The sequence below is a fragment of the Copidosoma floridanum genome, unplaced genomic scaffold, assembly GCF_036245765.1.
Source record: "Copidosoma floridanum isolate Cflo_tuat_1 unplaced genomic scaffold, Cflo_Japanese_pri ptg000030l, whole genome shotgun sequence".
In the NCBI taxonomy this organism is placed as follows: Eukaryota; Metazoa; Arthropoda; class Insecta; order Hymenoptera; family Encyrtidae; genus Copidosoma; species Copidosoma floridanum.
The window spans coordinates 18139530-18160260 of NW_028321907.1; the positions used below are offsets into that span (position 1 = coordinate 18139530).

A 20731-nucleotide genomic window follows, 5' to 3' on the forward strand; every position below is an offset into this window, starting at 1 on the left:
ATAAGTGTACAGTTAAAACTGGGCACTTTTGTACTAAATCAGGGGTCGCGTTCGAGGAGCCTTCAAACTCAGCCTTTGCACATTTTTGTTAATCCTTCCATTCAAATGAGTCAAATCCATCGGTATTTTATTTACTCCAATCTAAGGGTGTATAATAAAATTAAAAAATTAAACATCGGATGTACTACCGAATACTTGGCTGCTCTTTAATTCTACAGTTATTTCCAAACATGAGTGCCCAAAAGTGCCAATCGAGTTGCGTTTAGGCGTTAATCAGTTAAGACGATCCTTCGTAAGTCGCGTCGTTTTTACGTGCGTCATATGTGCGTACCTTATAAATATATGTGTATACCAATAATCAAACACAAGAACTGTAAACACGCACACAAAAATATATATGAGGAAATCCACAAAAAATATCACGTTTTTGTACCATTTAAAAAAAAAAAATTTTTGAGGCACATTTTTGAGATCGGGCTTATTTTGCTCGCAATGTCATGTACTATAGGGAACAAACTTTGAACGCACATCTTAAAATTATATCTGTATACATGATATTTATAGATATAATTTTAACATGTTAATCGCGGGAAAAGGGTCACCCACACTAAACCTTGTGTTCAAAATTTTTTCTTCACAGTACATGGCATTACGAGTAAAATGAGTATCTCGAAGGTGTGCCTCAAAGAAATTTTTTTTTTATTAAAATGGGGGACAAAAACGGGATATTTTTTGTGAATTTCCTCATATGTAAAATTTTTTGAAAAATCACGAGACTAAGTAAATTAAAAATTCGAAAACAAAGTAGGTTTTTGCACGGCAAGTAATACTTGACAAATTCCTTGTGCAGTATTTGTCTTTCCAGAATCTGGCTTAACTCCCCCATCGGGTAAAGATATCTTGAAAAGTGTGGTGGTACGAGAAACTCGAATACCACCCGTAACTTTCACTGCCGAACGAATATTTATTATTTTTAACCCATCAAAGCTTCTCGTTCCAAGCGATTTTGAAGGGTGAAATTTTGTTTTACGCCAAGTAAAAAAAAAAAGAAAAAGTATAGAGCTGCAAATGAATTTAGTTATTAAATAGAAGCGTATATTTAGTGAGCAATTTGTATCCACAGGACTTAACTTTAATTTTTTTTTTTTTTTTTTTTTGTGTGCATTTTTAAGTCAAAAATTGTTTCCAATGCCGATCCCCCTCAGATTCCTCACGTAATTTTTCAAAAACTCCAATACACGCATACACATCCAATGCACGCACTTTGCAACTCTTCGTTACGTTATAATTATGACTACAGATTGCTGTAGTCTATATTTTTTTTTTTGTACATCGCCCCCGATGGCGTCGTCTACGCAAAACATAAACTAGAAAGAGGGCTCGTCTTCCTCCTCCTCGTCGTCAGCGTGTCATCATCATTACACGCTATCCCATGACGTCGGCGGCTCTCTATCTCTCGTTACGTTGCTGTAATAACATACTCACGTATGTGTGTGGACTAACACGCGCGTGTGCCTTGCAAAAGCTTATACCCGGATAGCGTCAAGCTGCACTAGCTTCTGTCGTCACGTCGTCAATGTTACACTTGTATATTATATATATATGAGGAAATCCACAAAAAAATGTCCTGTTTTTGCCCCCCGTTTTTAGTCGAACCGTCGGGGAGCCCCATCAATTTTGCTCGCAATGCCACATTTACGATTAAAATGAAATGATATCACGTACACAAAGTGTGTCATCTCGACTGATACTTGTGTCCACGATTTTTCCCTCATAGTACATGAAATTACGAGTAAATTTTTTTTTTTTTTTCAAATGGGGGACCAATTTGTGACATTTTTTGTGGACTTGCTCGTATAGTCGCTCCAAGACGTATCTCGATAGTTTTTCATGGGATTTGCCGGCAAAGCTCGTCGCTGGTGTACTAGGCATACGAACATACACACTCATGTGTGCCTATATATACCTACAACTTTTTCTGCCAAGTACAGCCAAGGAAGAACACAGACGGTGGATAAAGTAAGCCGTACCTGTATCCTATTGTGTCTACTTTTCTCGTTCCTGTCCGCCACGTGATGGTGTCGGCCCACGCTTTTCGTATAGTCTCTCCTTACGTCCACACGCATCGGGGCTTATTTAGGAGTTTTTGGTACATTTATGGGATTAGGAAGGGGACGCTTTTGGCCATCTTCCTTCCCTCCTCCTTTTTCTCACGCTTTCGTTATACTCGTTTCTTTTCTTTCTCCGCTCCTTATTTGACGATTAATCGAGCCTCCAGTTTCGCTAGGATTGATTCTAGGGGTGCCGTTTGCACGATCCTTTTGGTAATTCGTTTAAATAATGTTTTTTTTTCTTCCCCAACTCGATGACGGTCCTTCTTTGAAAAACAAATGAGCTTTTGCGTTTGTTCCTTTTGCAACGCAATGCACAAGCTATTGTTCATCGAAAAGCGTTTACCAACGCACAATCAATCAACTCCTGATGTACATACAGTTTGAATACGCGTGCAGTGAGGAACCGTAAGAGAAAAACCAATAGCGTCACTACAAACAAGGAAATACGGTATACTTAGTAGGTAAGCGTGTAAAAGGCAGCGAAACAATCATCTCGGCAAACACCTCTATTATCGTACATACAAGCATACGAAAGACGTTCCGACAAAAGCGTACAACGTCGCGTCAAGTATATATACATATAATATATATGTTTTCAAGTAAAAGTGCGTACTAAATGTAGCTGCATGTCAAATTGTAAAATACATATATATTATATACTCGATGGAGCTTCGCGCGCAGCTAAAAATCCTGTGTTCGAGCGACACACCATGTACACATATACCTATTGTGTCGATACACCGAATGATGATTTTTCATCGAGAGCTGTCTTATCGAACAAACAGCACTGCGATCTCGGAAGCGCGAGTGTTTGCACACGCGTGTGTGCACATACACGCAGACAAATGCCGTAAATTACGGCAGGTATAGGTATATATGCAAATGCTCGAGAGTACAATTTGAGGTAAGATTCCACGGACGCGATGCCGGGGGGAAGAAAGAAAAAAAAGAAGCACTTTTGCATAATCGTGTTTTATCGAGCGGAATGAGGCTGTTATGGGTATTTGAGAGCTCAATTAATGGAGCACAATACTTGGCTCTTCATCTGCGTGCTCGGCAAATACTGTGCACCATTCGAATGGAAGTACACGCGTCATGAAAATTCCGATCGACGCAAGTGTATCGGGTACATATATTATGTGCACATCTACTCAAAAATAAAAAGGAGAGCAAGCGCTATTATTATACCTACTTATTGTTATCTCGGTCCCTCACCTCGTGAGTGGGTTATTCGGAAAAATTAAAATTACAGGCGCATTTGTAGCTTGATATATTTTTAACATCTAAGAATTTGAGAATTTCTACAAAAAAGCACGATTTTTTATATGAATAAGTATCCATCCATCCTTTGAAACTAGGTAGCATAATAAATTCGCAACAATACACGCTTCAAGGCGATATATAGTACAACATTGATGATAAGCCAAAATGGTGTCGAAATAATTTACAGATCAATTGGTACACTGTGGTACTTGTCAGTAAAGACAATCATTTTCAAAATCATCTTTTGTCGTTACACAATTTAGCATGTAAATTCCATTAGTCACTGTTACGTTTTTCCCTACTGCTTCCGGGCGTGAAAAAGCGTCCCCGTTTCCAAGAGGCACGCACGGTTCGATCAAATAAATCATACCATTAACAAGGGGCTTCGTGTTTGCACGACTGTTACAATTTTAATCAGGGAAAAAGTTAATTATTTTACGATATTATTCTCCTACGAGTTTACCGTAATTATCTCAAATTTACATCAAGTATTTCATTATTTATTATTTTCAACGGTTACTCCCCTAAGCCAAAGCATAGAAAAATTTTATTCATCACTTTTTTAATCTATACATGGATTTTTTATTCATTAGTTGTTTATTCATTCAATATATATTTTACATTATAAAGAAACAATCAACTATTTCATGATATCTACAACTTTTAGTAGGCTGTAAAAATATTAATAATAGAATGTGAAAAAAATCAATGAAAATAATGAGGGGGAAAAAAATGCGATTTCTCGAGATCTACCAAAGTCAAACGTGTACGACTTTAACTTTTTAAATAAAAAAAAAAAAAAAAAAAAAAAAATTGGAGTTAAATATTTTCCAAACAGCTCCCTTTTTATACAACTATTTGTTTTATTTGAACGAGCCCCAAAACGCACCCTCGCCCCCGACGCGCTAATCAATTAAATTACAAAAAAAAATTAAGATTGCGCGTGCACGTATATGTTATGTAAGTATATGAAAAAAGCCTTCAGCCCAAAGTATTAACTCGATTAATGATTTTCATCACATTTGTTTTCATTGCTCGCCCACTCGGCAACTGTACATACGTATATATATACACACACACACACACGTATCCAGCCGGTACAATCTTAGCCGTCCAATTAGGCTTAACGCGCAAAAGAAGAAGAAGAAGATTGGCCACCAAAAGTACGAGTATAATCAATTAGCAACGGCCTAATTGTTCGGATATCCAACCTGTATTCGCAAGACGTACAAGTATATAAATATATGTAATGACGTACGGTAGGGATGATACGTATATATATTACAGGCACACGTCATTTTTTATATACTCGAGTTTTCGTGCCGTACATGCACGGAGTAATCGCGTGCTTGGTAACACACGCACTCCTTCCCCCCCCTCCCAGCATCTGTCCAAGCTGTACAGCTCCGAAATCGATACGAGGGGAGAGGGAAGCAAGAGAGCGAGGGAGGATTGATGGTCCATGCGTACGTACACCCCGTAGAAGACGAATCGGTGATGGTAGCAACACAAAGCCAAAAAGAAAAAGGAAAAAATGTACGAAAGTCTAGGAGGTCGGGAGTGAAGGCCAGTTGGTTGTTTTGTTAGTTTCCTGGGATGTTTGTACCAGGGCACACGTGCCCCTCCTTGTGGACTGCAGCCACGTTTCTCGATGCTCGAGTGAGGAGAGCGAACCTGCACCTTCGGCGGTGCTTTTTGGCTGGATTTTACGGGAAGCAGAGGTAAAAGAGAACAAAACAATAACAACAAAAAACACCATACGCCGATCGGACTTTGCGCTTTTTTCTTCTTCCCTTCGCTGGGGTTGCGGGTTTACCTTGAAAAGGAGCCGGGCGAGTGGGCCATTTTTTCTTATTCTTGCGCTCATCTGTAGCTCTCGCGACGCTCGTTATTTGTCTCCCTCCCCCGACCACACTTGTCGGACTCGTCGTGCACGAGGGATGAAAAGTCGCGTTGAGCGCACGGTGCACTTCTTACTACCGGCAGTGCACGCCCCCGCCTCGCCTTCTCTCTTTTTCTCCGTGTGTATATTGGCCATTTCACAAAAAATGCAATGTTCCATGAAGCCTACGTTTAAAAACGACGGATCGAATTATTTCGAGGTGGAACTTTTTTTTCACACGGTGTAAACCAATTTTTCTTGAATACATTTTGAAATCGTGTCGAAACATTTGTTGGCGTGGCCGTTAAATTGAAAACACAGGCCAAAATGTCATTACCGTAACGCGAAGCGTTCAAAAATTTCATTTTTTGCGGCTTCTGGTGCCTAGATTTTTAATTTTTAATTTTTTTACGATGCACTATCTAAAATTTTGAGGTGTTGAGCACCTTATCTCATAGTCTAGAACCAAAAAAAATTTTGTTCTTAAGTTAAGGACGTTTTATTTGTGAAGCCTACTTTTGACACTTTTGAATTGCGCACCACAAATGATTTAATTGGGCCAAGTGATTAATTTTCAGACACTTGGAATTAATCGTTTTGTACTCCAAAATGTACAAGAACACTGTCAATTTTTTTGCAGCCCCAAATTTTCATTTGGCTACTTGTAGCGTCGTTGCAAGTGTAGAATATTTTTACCGGTAAAATAAGTGGTCATTACCATAACGCCCCTAATTTCGGAGGGATTTAAAATCATCGATTAGATAACTATAGCGTACGAAGGGATTAGGGTGCAGATGTGATAAACGAAATATCGTTGAAAAATTCCACCTTGGGTCTTCACAATCGCAAAAAAGTACCGTTACAGTAATGACAACTCTAATGTGACACTTTAAAATGCATTTAAATTAACATAGGTTTTTAATAAACGACCATAGAGTCGGGCCCAAAAGTTTTACAACTAGTTTGAACCTTATATAACTTGGAAAAAATAATTAAAAAATTCGAAACATTCAATTAAAAAAATTTCAATCAGAGCGTGAAAAGATCGCAGTTTTTTATGAAATGACCCATGTATACGGAACTCTCATTATTATCCACAAATCATCCACTCTCTCTCTCTTTCTCGTCTCCATGACGACACTTGTTGAACTTACCTCCAACTCTATATGTACATCTATATATCTACAGTGAGATTAAAAAGAGTCCGTGTACTTAAGGGACGATGGTGGCCTCGGATGCGACTCCTGTTGTGTAGCGTTTAATCATGCGTGCACTGTGTAAATATATACCCAAGTGTGTTAAAACTGTTTTTTTTTTTTTTTTTTTTTTTTTTCAAATGTATTGCAGTAGTGTAAAACTAAGAATTTTTATAGAGCAATCAAGTAAATCGCATGGGAATACAAATTTGGTTAGCTGAACAATTAAAAAATGATTTAAAACAGTTGAATAGTTACTCTAACTATTAAAAACAGTTAAAAATAATTAGAAATAGTAGTTGTTAATTATATTAACTATTTATTTAGTAGCAATAGGTAACAAAGTCATTAGAAAATACATGTAGTTGATTAAAAAAAAAAAAAAAAAAAAATGATTTTAAAATCGATCTGACGTCAACCAAATAAGTTGATTCGGATGACTATTTGATTTCCTTATGGTACCCAAAGAATCAATAGCTGCTTCAACTAATAAAAGTTAGTTACAGCAACCATTTTTTTTGTTAGGTTAACCAATAAAATTGGTTTGGCATTGCACAACCAAATTTTAATTGATTAATCCAATTGTTTTTTCCCATGCTAATACCAATGGCTTTATCTGCTGTACAAGAAAGGCTGTAGAGTGCAAAACTTGAGTCATTCGTTGGAGAAAAAAAAATTATTTCACTCGGAAAATAACTCATGTTTTTTTGTAGGAAGATCTTATATTTTACGTAGATGTAGCTCTAACACATGCAATTCACCCCAAAAGTGTTTATGTATGGTCAAGACGTTCCTTGATTTTCATGAATGGGTTGCACTTTTTATGTGAATCGCACGATACAGTGTACAAAACTTATTTACCAGGACGTAATCAACAATTTTCTACTCTACAATCATTTTTATCGGCTATTTTATATATTCATATATGTGTACGCACATATACAAAGCGTACATATAAAAATAAACTCGTATCCATTTTACGGGTGAATACTTTAGTATAGGTAATGATGAGAGAAATTAAGCGTAATCGATATAAATGGGGGAAAGTTTGAATGTTCATAAATAATAGCTTGTAGGTATATCAAACTGATACTTTAAAACGATATCGTCTTTTTCATTTAAGTAAACCCAATTTCTAAACAGTCAACTACCATTTACTGTGTTCACGACGATTCAGTAGATCGAGCCGATTATAGCCAGACAGGCGATACTGCAATCCATAGCCCTGATTGGGCACCTGCTTTTTGGTTTTTTTTGTTCCAGGATGTAAGCTAGATTTCAATGAGAAATACCGACCAAACGAATTATTTTGTCATAAAATAGAATAGTAAAAATTCACGACCTTATCATTGTTTCGTCTGAAAAAAAAAAAAAAAAAAAAAAAAAAAGATGCCTCGTTACCTCAACACAGCGTCCACAATTGAAGTGATTCATTAAACTGACATAATGGGCTAGTATTTACAAATGTGAAAAAAATGTATACTTCAAACGTAAGAAAATCATGCACGAGTTTAAATAAAAAAATGCGAAAATAATATACTTGACGAATAGCCAATTGATCGGTCATGTGGATGTGATGGGCCCTGACGGTTATTAGCCGCTACCGCGTGTTTACTCGCGCACGAAATCTAGGTCGATACGACCTAATTTGACTCCCTCGCGGCAAGTCTCGATTTCTCAAGTGGCTCCCTCGTATTTTCTGTCACATTCCGCCGATCACTATAAATTATACTCGACGGCGAAGTAATAATAATAACAACAAAACTCTATAGCCGGGCAGCAACAAAATAATGGCACCTTGGGCGCGAATCTGTATCGGTGTATACTTTTTCAAGAGCAACAATGCCCCCACGAGTCTCTGTCGAATCAATGGAAGAACTGGTGGATATATCGTCCTTTGAACGAGAGGCAAATAAAGGAAGATACAAAATGCAATACGTCGTTAGTCTCTTGCGTATATAATCCACTCGACCTCCCATTAAAATCATCCCAATGTAATATATATCCCCTTGGCTCCTATTACGCCATACCCTGATTACATTGTATGCATATACATACATAGACGGAGTATACTAAAGGTTGGTGCTCGTAATGGGTTCTTCCTCGTGAAAAACTACAAGTTGACGTACACTCACGACACGTGGCGGCATACGATTCAACGTGTTTACCCCAGTAAGGCCAAATCGTGCTCGAAAACCATTAGATTTCCAACCAAACGAAGCAAGTATACATTCGTAGAATGGTACCGAGGGGTCTAATTGACATTAGAGGCGCTTTGGGTTAATCATCGGCAAGAGGCCCGAGACACGCGATCGCCCGATGCCGTGGGGTTTGTTTGTCGTTTTTTCTTCTATAATAAATTCTCGTTGGACATTTTCCGTGATTCTACACAACGCAATCGTACAATTTTTTCTTTTTTTTTCTTTTCATTTTTGTGACATTTTTGTCTAAGTCATTTAGATTACTAACTAAATTTAACAACAGGGAAGAATACGCGGATTAAAATTTTAATTGCTTTTTTTTTTTTTTTTTTTTACTTGTGTTCTCGTTTTGCGCGCAACATTTTACTTTGGGTTCGATAATTTAATGTAAGTATACGCGTGTACGTATTGTAGTTTTGCGTGGACAAGAACTTTGGCCATTGCCGACTCGACGATATAAAAATGACTTGGGACATTTGGGCGATCAGAAAGAATCGGGATTAAAAATGTATATAATAATTTCATAATAAGTATAGTAAAAAAATCAAGTTGAATCACGTAGAATTTGGGTGCAGAGCCCTGCTCTTTTTTAATCTTTACACTGTTTATCTGGTCACTGTTTGTTTGGAACAAGTATTTTTTTTTTTTTTAAACAAATTAGACAAAGCTGCTCTTTTGGTCCAAAAATAAATATTTTCAGTTTCTTTGGCACATTCGGAACAAAAAGCTAATTGGGACGTTTATTCCTGAACCCCTTTAGTTTTAGAGTGAAAAATTCCTCAATTTTCGGAAAATGCGTTTTTTCTGATTTTCAAAGCTCTACGATAGAAAAAAAAAAAAAAAAAAAAAAAAAAAAAAACAAAGATATTTTCATACGTTACATCAACCATCAATATTCCTCTACAACCTCTAAAAAAAAAATGTCAAAATCATTAGTGACGTGAAAAATTTCTCAGATGATCAACCACACACTCAATCACGATATAACAACTAATATCAAACTACCCGATCGGCAACCGCAGATTATGGAACCACAATAAAGTATACCGATTAAACGCGAATGAGGATACAGATATACAATGTGTAGAAAAATTCTAAAAACTCACGATCCAAATGAAAATCAAATCAAAGTAGGAGCTCCATATGTCCGAGCGCATACATTATACACACTTGAACTCACCCAGCTCGGCTATAAAACTGCAGACGCTCGCGCGACTCTTTTTTTTTTTTCTCGTTTTTTTTGTTCTTCCTCGGTTTATCAGCGCGTCCGATCTCCCTCGCGCTCGTTATTTCGTTATCTCCATCCATATGACATACATACAATATTTCAATACAAAAGCACCAACAACAATGTCACAGGTACACCTATACTAAAAATACAACATATAGTGGCTGGGGGGGGGGGGGGGCAAAAATCGTGCAATAATTGGTAAAAGCTTGGGTATAATGCGTATTGTATAGTATACGTGAGAGACGCGCACGAGTTGTCCCCAGGGAGTCCTCAGGAGACCGGGAACCGATCGCAGAAATCGTCGCTTGCTTAACGATTCCGAGCACGACAATAGCTCCGGCTGCTCTGCACACGAGTTTGACGACTATGTTGGATACGTATGATGTCAATGTTGTACACAGATATAACATACGAGTCTTTGCACGGATGGGAGTCGCTGGAATATCATATTATACACATATATACACATATATATATATATATATATATATATATATATATATATATATATATGTATATAGGCCGTAGCGTGTCCCCGGCTCCTTTTGGACGGCACTACACACGCAGCCGCCGACTGTACTATATTAAATAGGGAAAATTCAGCGCAAAATCAATACGCGCTTATTAAAAGTAGAGAAAGAGAGAGACCCCGTCTTTGGTAACCCCCCTCCCCCTTATATACACGAAAATGTGCGCGCCACGCGTCGCTTATTTTGAGTTATTGTATTTTTCTTGCGACGCGAATCCGCGCGACCATACGAGCGGCGCCGAAAATAGACGCACCGGCGAATGAGCTGGAAGAAGTATTATGCATATATACGTGCGATTATCACCGATTCGCGCATCGTGGACCGTTTCATCGAAAAATCGACCCCTTAGCGGGCGATCGAAGTGTACGACCGAAAGTGCACGCGTCCAGGGCGACGACTGGAATTACCATTCTACACTCGTATATTATACGAGATTGCAAATTTTTCCCCCATTTTGCTTGCACGCCAGACGTACCTCACATGAATCGGTACACATATAATATACTCGTGTAATAATTTTATTACAATACATGCATATAGTCTCGGTATGTATAACACGCGTGTGGGCCTAGGGTGTAGTTACATTGTTTTGCTTTATATACATGGTCTCGTTGCACATAGAAGCACAACACACGATTGAGCGGACGCGGCGCTACCTGACCAAAATTTCCGAGCAGCCAGCCGGCTAATAATAAACTCACCGACCCCCGGTGATGAGCCGCGGTATATAGTCCTTTCCCCCCTCGCGCGGCGCTCTTTGCTCGATTAACGATCTCAACGAGCATATATCTGTACAGGCGCAAGGAGCCACGGGCAGCAGCGGAGGGAGAGAAAAGGAGCTTTGGTAAGCGGTGCGCATCGGCCGGGAGCAATGCCAGACCGTAGCGGACTCGCGCGCTCGCGCGACCTCTGACCCCCGCGAGGCTCGTACCGATCGCGACGACCGGTTGCGAAAGGCCGCTTTGGTCGCTGTGGTAGGTATATATACAGTGTTGTTGGTGTTGGTGACGGTGACGACGAGGATATACCAGTGCACGGGCTCATCTCGCCCTGCGTCGTGTGAGGACGCCCACCGATCGGCATCGGGACAAAAATCGGCTCGATCGTTGGGAATCGCCGATGGGAGTTGAGAAGAGACGGGCATAAACGCGGATAGAGGGAAGACAGGTCGGCAACATGTACGGACTCATACTGGAGAACATGTCCGAGTTCATTCGGCAGTCGTACGGCGAGGATCGGTGGGAGGAAATCAGGCGACAGGCCGCCGTCGATCAGCCCAGTTTCAGCGTCCACCAGGTCTACTCGGAGAACCTGATACCCCGGCTGGCCAACAAGGCTATACAGGTAATACTATATATTGTGGGTTTTTTTCGTTTTTAATGAGTACCACTATCGGATCCATTCAAAGGAATTGTCGCGACATCGACAATCGCTCTGCAGCCGCGATGGATGATCGGCAGGTTTTACCGGGAGTAACGCGCTGATCTTTTTTTCCTCCCTTATACCTCGTCAATCCCGGTTTTCTTTTTCTATGGTAATATAGGTACACGTGAAAGTTTAGTGCACCGCGTACTTATTGTGTTCCATTTCATAAAAAATGGAGCAGCCCTGCACTTGTACATGGGCTATTGAGGTGATACCTTTGAGAATTAATTCGAGAGAAAAAAAAAAAAAGTTTGGTACGTGGTCGAGATTATTTCGTTTAAGAGTTTGTCGCGGTGCCAAATCAAAAGATCAGTCCGATGGCACGCAACGTTTTACAATACAATTGATTAACAGTTTTTACAAAATTGACAACAAAACATCCACTTGAATAGTATTTTTGATACGCCAATCTATCAAGAATTCAGTTTTTGCGTTTTCGGCAAGGTAAGAGAGTTGGTATCTTTTTTCCGTTGTGAACAACATAGAAAAGTCACCGTGGCTCTTTGTATGTGATTCCTATATGTTGAATGGATCTAGATTTGCTTTACCAATTTTTTCTCCATAAATTACTGAATTTGACATTTTCATTCTCAAAAAGTACAGTGATACCCTTTGGTGATAACATACACACGTATACATGTACAATAATTTATCCATGGCAAGTTGTATTTTTAGATTATTTTTCCCTCCCATGAGAGCTGAATCCGAAATATTTGAGAATTAAAATACGTGCGTCTATTTGAACTTGTGATTGGTTGACCGGCTACCATGTACTATAGGTATATACATGTGTGCGTACTCACATCATTATGGTTTACAGTAAACGAGCGTAACGCTGTTTATTCTAAATATAAGTATCATCATTGAGTATTCGCGACGCAATTGGGATCGAAATACGTGATGTCCATGGTAATGGGGCCACTATACCGATATCCGACAATCGAAAGTGCGTTTTCAATACATACAAGTGCACATTTTTACTTGCGCACGATTTTTATTGACAGATTACTTTATCTGAACAAATATACACTGATCTAGGAAAATTTTTTTCGACAAGCGAGGAAGGGTCAAACTTTTGGTGTCACTCATAAGCGCATGGTAACAATAATTTTGCGCTGAAATACGAAGAAACTAGTTTTCAAACGTATGTACCTGTGGAACAGCAAAAAATATTCAATACGAGTCTTTTTTCTTTCATCCACAAATGGAAAAAAAAACTTCATAAATGATCTATGGAATATAATTGAAAAAAAAGAAAGAAAGAAAATTTTTCAGTGTAAACAATGATAAAAAAAAAAAAAATAAATAAATCTCAACAGGATATTTTACCAAGAGCAATGAAGTTTAACCGTTAGGCAAAAACGTCATAGCTCGATAATTTTTTTTTCATACTGATTTTACAAGGAAAAAAAAAAAAAAAAAAGTTTGTAAATATTGTCAACACGAATAAAATTGTTGTAATTCAAAGGTCCTGGGTATAACGGAGCGCGAATTCTTCGACCAGATGGGCGTGCACTTTGTGAGCTTTGTGGGCCAGTACGGCTACGACCGGGTCCTCTCGGTGCTCGGACGTCACGTGCGGGACTTTCTCAACGGCCTCGACAACTTGCACGAGTACCTGAAGTTCTCGTACCCCAGGATGCGCGCCCCGTCCTTCATCTGCGAGAACGAAACCCGACAAGGTCAGTATACGCGGCCTACACTGTATTTTTACCGTCATCTCGACCAATGCATGCGACTGCCTTATGTTTTTTTCTGAGCAAAAAGTGTAACCACTTATAAATTTTGTCTATTTTTCACATAAAACCAAAGGTGTTCCGCGTATGTCCTACGCTGTACGTACATAGATGTTGTACAATGTATACACGTGATCATGTAATTGTTTTTGATTACCTCAAGTTATTGTTATCCGATTGAGCCTCGATTTTGTATACACAAGTTTGCCTTCAAAATCGAAGCTGGTTGTTTGGATTTGGACAAGTGTAGTTAAAAGAAAAAAATCGCAAACAGTTTTACTGCAGTGCTTCAAAGGAGATAATACAGCAGGTTTTTAGCTATGACTTTTGACGCTTCAATTTTACACGTTTGCGTTGAACGATAAATTTGTAGATCTTAAAAAAAAAGAAAAAAAAAAAAAAATCTTTTTTGAACTATACATTTTACTCTGTCATGCAATACAGATGTCTGTATATAGAAATAGGTACAAAAATAGCGAAAAAAATCGTTTTTTGCGTGTGAATAAAAGAAGTTCGAATTCTACAACATAGTTTTAAAAAAGTTTTTTGTTTGGTAAGTATTTCTGTATACCACTGTCTTAATTCTATGAATGGTAAAAATCGTTTGAAAAGGGCAAAAAACTCATTTTTTTTATAGATTCTATAACTTTCCTGTGCATTACGTTTGTGCAGACAAAATATTAAAAATACAAGTTGTAGATCTTATGGAAATGAGCTCTTTTTTACTAACCATTTTCGTCCATGTTGTCCTAAGACTTTGAATAAGAAAATCGGATATAGACAGTCGAAAAATATAACTTTTTTTACATTTCACTTGCGAACAAAATGTGAAATACAAAACTTACATATGGATATTGTTATTTTAAAAAAACACTCTTTTGTGTTTGCTTTTCTCATCTGTAGTATTATTCTGACACAGGCAACAACGAAAATCGTTAGATAAAATGTTCGAATAATTGTTACTTACTATGTTATTTATTGATTAAAAATTTAATATTTACTGTTAGAATACTATATGATTTCGTTACTTTTATATTGAAAAGTACAAATGATGTAAAACTCGTTTGGATTTATGATGTTAAACCATATAAAAATGGTCTAAAAATAAATTTCTTCAATTTAAATCGCACTTTTTGCTCTGGCGGCCCGTGTGCTGGTTTTTCATGAATTGAGCCGCTTGTTTTGTCTTATTTCTTCTCTACTCCTTTTCGGCGAACTAACGCAACGACTCATACGTACACATTAAAAAAAAAAAAAAAAAAAAAAAAAAAATCGTTTTTTCCTTTGTGCATCATTAATCAGTACTTTACATTTATTGACAAGCAAAATACCTATAAAATCGATTCTCTAATTGTGAAGGCACATATTGTAATATGCATGAGAGCTTGAGTGGGATCGATGCTCCATTTAACCGTATACCTCTATTAATCATTCATAATGCATGCCCAATATTTCTATACCCACTTGTGCAGCCAATTAAGGGGGTATCTCATAGTTTGTCTTTTTGAATGAAGTTAAAAAAAGAAATGGCCTTTTTTTGTCCCCGAAGGATTTAAAGGACTGATGCCCCTGTCGTGGGCAAATTGTGCTTGCAACACTTGCTCTTATATGTATATGTAAAAATTTGTGTACAAGTGCACGTAACCCAATAAGCATGATAAACTCACGATGATAATGCAAGTCGGTGAAAATGATTCTCGATATCGCCGTAGGACTGACTCTGCATTACAGAAGCAAACGCCGGGGCTTCGTTTACTACACGATGGGCCAGATCCGCGAGGTGGCCCGTCACTTTTACCACAAGGATCTCAAGATCGAGCTCGTGCGCGAGGAAATACTCTTCGACACGGTGCACGTGACCTTCCAGCTGACCTTCGACAATCGGGCCTTCACCCTGGCCTCCCTCACCATGACGCGCGAGGAGAAACACCTGCCCATCAACGCGTCCGTTCTCTTTGAGATTTTTCCCTTTTGCATCGTCTTTGGGTGAGCTCATTTTTCTCTCGGCTCGATAAATAACAACACCACAGAGAGACAAATTCAATAAAACATTACTGTGCTGGACAACAAAAATTATTGTTCCAAACGATAAAAATCATTGTTTAAATAGTAAAAAGTCTCTCGTACTAGATTTCCATTCTAGCACAGTAATTTTTATTATGTTTTCCACTCAGTGCATTTTTCACCAGTCACCTCGCACATTACATGTACAGATCTGCATAAAGCATCCTGCTCCAAATATACATGTAAATTTTTTTCTAAAAGTCTCGTCTCGAAGTCTTGAAAAAATAAACATTTAGTCTCTTCAACCCTTTTCTGCTACGTAAGAGCTTTTATGCATTCAATACACACACGCGTGACCAAAGTAGAGACTTTTTAACACCCCAACGACTCCGAAAACGTCAAGAAAATTTTAAAAAATTTTCGAGACTCAAAAAAAGTCTCTAGGGTCTCGGGATTTTTTCGAAACGAGACGAGACTTGGGCAGGCATCGTCTCGTCTCGAAGTGGGTATCGCACAAGCTTACTGTATAGTCATAATATACATGGTATAGTATGATGGAGGTGAGAGAAAAAGTATAAAATTTAAAAGGGAAAGACGAGGGCCGAAATATCGCGTAGTTATTTTTGTATCCGCGCGATATAATATCTCAGGGAAGGGAGAAATTAGCCGAAAAAACGGGTATTTACGGAGAGAGAGAGAGAGAGATAGAGAGAGATAAAAGTTATATTTGCTGCCCACCCGAGTTTATATTACCTACCGACACATCATAGGGAAGGGTGAGCTAAAAATATTGGGTTTGCTTTATTTTTGCTCCAAAGTCACACGATTTTAGCTCCGTTGGCATTTAGTCAATCGTCGGACGCACATTTATTGATATAAGGACTTTTTTTAAATTTATTTTGTCACAGCCCCGACATGGTCGTACGAAGCATCGGCAACTCCCTCATGGTCATACTGTCCGATCTCGTGGGGAAAAAAATCACCCACCGCTTCGATCTGGTCCGACCCCTCATAGCCTTCAAGTTTCAATCGGTAGGGGTTATTGTTTTTGTTGTTGTTGTATTATTTAAAAGACCGGTTGGGCGCAAGTTAATATATACATTATCATTTGGAAAAAAAATCGTCACCACGCAGATTTTAAACCGAACGAACAACATATTCGAGCTGCTGTCGGTCGAGCCGGTGCTTGCCGAGAGGCCGAGCGACCGTCGCCGCGACGACATTCCCTTGGGCAGCGAACTCGACAACCAGGAAGATCGAGCCCTCAGACTTAAAGGTAAGATCGACCCATTTGTCTCCATCGCATCATTGTTAAATGCACATGTGTCTGTGTGTGTGTGTGTGGGTGCAGGTCAGATGATATACATGGACGACTGGAAGATGATGATGTACCTCGGTACACCGGTGATGCCCGATTTGAATGCGCTGATCGGCGCGGGACTGTACATAAACGATCTATCGTTGCACGATTTCAGCCGGTGAGTCTATACTTTACCCTTGTTTTTTTTTTTTTTCATCATTTATCATTTATTTTGTTTAATCAACGGGCCCGAGGCCCATTTACTAAAAATACACAATAAATTGGTACAGTTTACTGGAGCAACACATCTACACGTATAAAGTTAAATTTACTCGTTAATGAAGCTCGATTTCACGTGCAACATTAAATGTTGAATGAAAAACTAACAAAATATACAAACTGAATAAACAAATTAAAATATATATACAAAAGGGATTAAAAGTATGAAATAAAATGTAAAAAGCAAACAAAATAGGGGCTATTAAAACTGAATTTTGAGTATTGATCGATTGCCAAGCATAATCAAAGTTACAATTATTTTGAAACCAATGAAAAAAAATTTAATGTACGAATTGTACTCGAAAGCCCTTTTGATTGGTGTTCATCTACGTACTTGGACTGGTGGAGTCGTAAAAAATCGACAGTACTTTCAATAGTACGAGTATATACATATATGCCTTTGATTAATCCTCCACGAAATTAATTCAAAGTTGGGATTGAATTGACCAGAGATGCACGATGTAATATGTGCTTGACGAGACGGCGTTCGTTTTAGGGATCTGATGCTCGCCGGCACGCAACAATCCGTCGAGCTCAAACTCGCGTTGGACCAGGAACAGCTGAAGAGCAAAAAGCTGGAAGAGTCGATGCGGAAACTCGACGAGGAGATGAAACGCACCGACGAGCTGCTCTACCAGATGATACCGAAGCAAGTGGCCGACAGATTGAGAAACGGCGAGAGCCCGATAGACACGTGCGAGGTAGTTCTTTTTGTTGTTTTTTCATCTTAATACACTTGTAAACAAAACAAAACAAAACCAAAAAAAAAAAAAACTTGCCGACAGATGTTCAACAGCGTCTCGATCCTCTTCTCGGACGTGGTCACCTTCACGGAGATATGCAGCCGGATCACGCCGATGGAGGTCGTGTCGATGCTCAACGGCATGTACTCCCTGTTCGACACCCTCACCGAGCGCAACCACGTGTACAAGGTGGGTTATACACAGCGGTAAGGCGACGAGATCGGAGTGACCCAAGATTGTCGGTTGGCACATATAGGTGGAGACGATAGGCGACGCGTACATGGTGGTGTCGGGGGCCCCGGTGAAGCAGAGGGACCACGCCGACCGGGTGTGCGACATGGCCCTGGACATGCTCGAGGCGATAACCGACCTGACGGACCGCTCGACCGGGCAGCACCTGCAGATACGCATCGGGATCCACAGCGGGGCCGTGGTCGCGGGCATCGTGGGCCTCAAGATGCCGCGCTACTGTCTCTTTGGCGACTCGGTCAATGTGGCCTCGAGGATGGAGGCCACCAGCGAGGCCATGCAGATACACATATCCCAGTCGACCAAGGAACTGCTCTCGCCGTCTTACCGGGTCATCGAACGCGGCGAGATACAAGTCAAGGGCAAAGGTGCGCACACCGTTAGCATTTTATACGAGGAATCCTACGAAAAAGCCACCACACCTCTGGAAGTACGTTTTTTTTGTCCCAGGTGTTACTCGGGGCAAGAAAAATACCTTGAACAAGCTATTCAGTGTCTGGTACACACTTTTTTTCTTCACATTTTTCGTTTTTCGATGCTGAATATTAAATCAAATTTCACGATTTTTTTTACTTTTTTGTACCATAACTCTATCCCAAAAAGTCGGTGTTAGTCGCTCAAACAAAGAAAATCAAACTAACTGACATTCTAAAACTTGATAGGACTTAATATAATTTCACGAATTTTATTGTATTTTCCAATTTTCAAGTTTATTCTGTTTCTACCTTTTGACACCGATCATATTTAATCATGATTATATAATTTTTTTTTTGCTGAGGAATACCTGGGACAAAAAAAATATTTCCAGAGGTGTGCTTACCTACATTTTTACCTCATTTTATGACTCCGGAAAACGGCAGATTATTCGTAGAATTCCTTATATACATACACCTTACATGATGGGGTATTGGGGCGACCGAAACATTGACGGTGCACTTTAACTTTGTAGTAAAGTTCATTCCAGTGACGTTGATTTCGACGACAGCTCAGTGCAATAACTGTTGGTCCCAGCCAATCACACAGCAGCAAAAATGAAAATCCAAAGGGGATTGACTGTCGAAACAATGTAGAGTCGGTGCTCTGAACTGCTGTGTCGAAATCAACGCCGATGGAATAAAAAAAATAATAAAAATTACTGTGCCACAATAGTAATTTGGTGTCATTTCGCTATCTAGGATTTTTACTTTTGGCAACCACATATTTACCATTTCATTGCTGGGCAGTAATTTCTATTGTATAAGCAGTAAAAATCACTGTACTTGCAACAAAAATGAATGTTCTGAGCAGCAAAAAATTATTGTTCAAATAGTAAAAAGTCTCGAGACTACGACGCAGTAACTTTTACTATATTTCTTTTTCTCAGTGCATTCATAGTTTTACTCGCAAAATGAAGGGCATTTTCGATATTTTAACAAACTCCTTTTTCCATTGCCGCGAAAGTGAAGTACATACATAAGTATGTATATATATACATGATTGTTACCAATTTATGTGTGCACACATCTAGGCACGATGAAGACCTACTGGCTGGAGAAGCGCGAGGTCCGCTCGGCGTCGACGAAAAACATCACGATAGCCCAGCCGCCCCAGTGGCACGCGATAACGCCGCGCAACTCCCTCACCCGCATCCCCTGCCTCATCGAGACCCCCGTCTCCACGGCCTACCCGACCAACCCGGCCCTACCCTCGTCCACCCTGTCATCCCCCGTGCGAACGTGCCACTCTCCCTCGGCTCGCCTCCTCGCCCGACTCCCCACTTCCCCGACGCCACCTCAGACCTGCGCCGACGAGCGGCCCGTCTACTCACCCATCACCTTCCAGGACGTCGCTCGCAGATCCGTCGCCAACTCACCCACCAAGAGCCTCTCCGTCAAAGGTCAATATCTCAATAGCTCACAGTATAATAACAACGATATGCTCAAACGTTTTTTCATCACATACCGTTGCGTGTGGGGTACAGAGTTGCGCTCAAACTCCCTGGGGGCAGTGTCCGCGCTGGGTTACCCGCAGCCGTCGGACCAACTCCTGGGCACGCTGGTCTCGGACACGGAGCACTTCCGGCACCACCGGGAGGGCGCGTCGCGCCAAACCAAGCAGTCGTACGAGCAGTCGGCCCCCGTGCACACCACCTCGATATACCAGCACCCGGGGCTGGAGGGCCCGAAGCAGCGGGCCTCGTCCTCGGCAGGGAGCGACTCGTCCGAGAGCTGCGCCCAGCAGGTCGTCCAGGTGAGGGAGGACCACTGCTGCCCGGGTTTCGCGCTGCCCAAACCTGGTGCCAAAAACAAGTATCCCCACAACAACGGCTGCTCGATCGCTTGAGCGCTCCTTTCTTTCTTCTATCTCCCACCTCGTGGCTGTTGTTTGAATCGCGTGTATATACTTGTTAATCATACAGGTAGTACACAGGCTATGGGTTTTTCAATTTTTTGTGTCGAGCTTGCTATCATAAAAGTTGTTGTTTTACCGGGCTCATAACGTCACGGACATGGTGCACTTGCACAATTGTGTACTGTATACATTAAAAAAAATCGAGCGTTTTTCAACCGAAAACGATACTATACGGATATACCATAAG

The 20731-nt window shown here is 40.0% G+C and overlaps 1 protein-coding gene across 1 annotated transcript; it reads left to right on the forward strand.

The window, feature by feature from the left end:
- Positions 1-11593: 11593 nt before the first annotated feature.
- Gyc88E (Guanylyl cyclase at 88E) lies at positions 11594-20475 on the forward strand. Its single transcript, XM_014353137.2, has 11 exons — positions 11594-11761; positions 13311-13524; positions 15291-15564; positions 16491-16614; positions 16717-16858; positions 16934-17060; positions 17658-17862; positions 17947-18093; positions 18161-18521; positions 19661-20029; positions 20114-20475. Exons 1-11 carry the CDS (start codon positions 11594-11596, stop codon positions 20473-20475), a joined length of 2493 nt encoding a protein of 830 aa, XP_014208623.2.
- Positions 20476-20731: the final 256 nt, after the last annotated feature.

Coding starts and splice junctions, on each gene's coding strand:
- Gyc88E (XM_014353137.2), top strand. CDS start 11,594: ATGTACGGACTCATACTGGAGAACATGTCCGAGTTCATTCGGCAGTCG. Junction 18,094..18,160: donor AGCGCAACCACGTGTACAAG/GTGGGTTATACA, acceptor TGGCACATATAG/GTGGAGACGATAGGCGACGC. Junction 18,522..19,660: donor GATACAAGTCAAGGGCAAAG/GTGCGCACACCG, acceptor GCACACATCTAG/GCACGATGAAGACCTACTGG.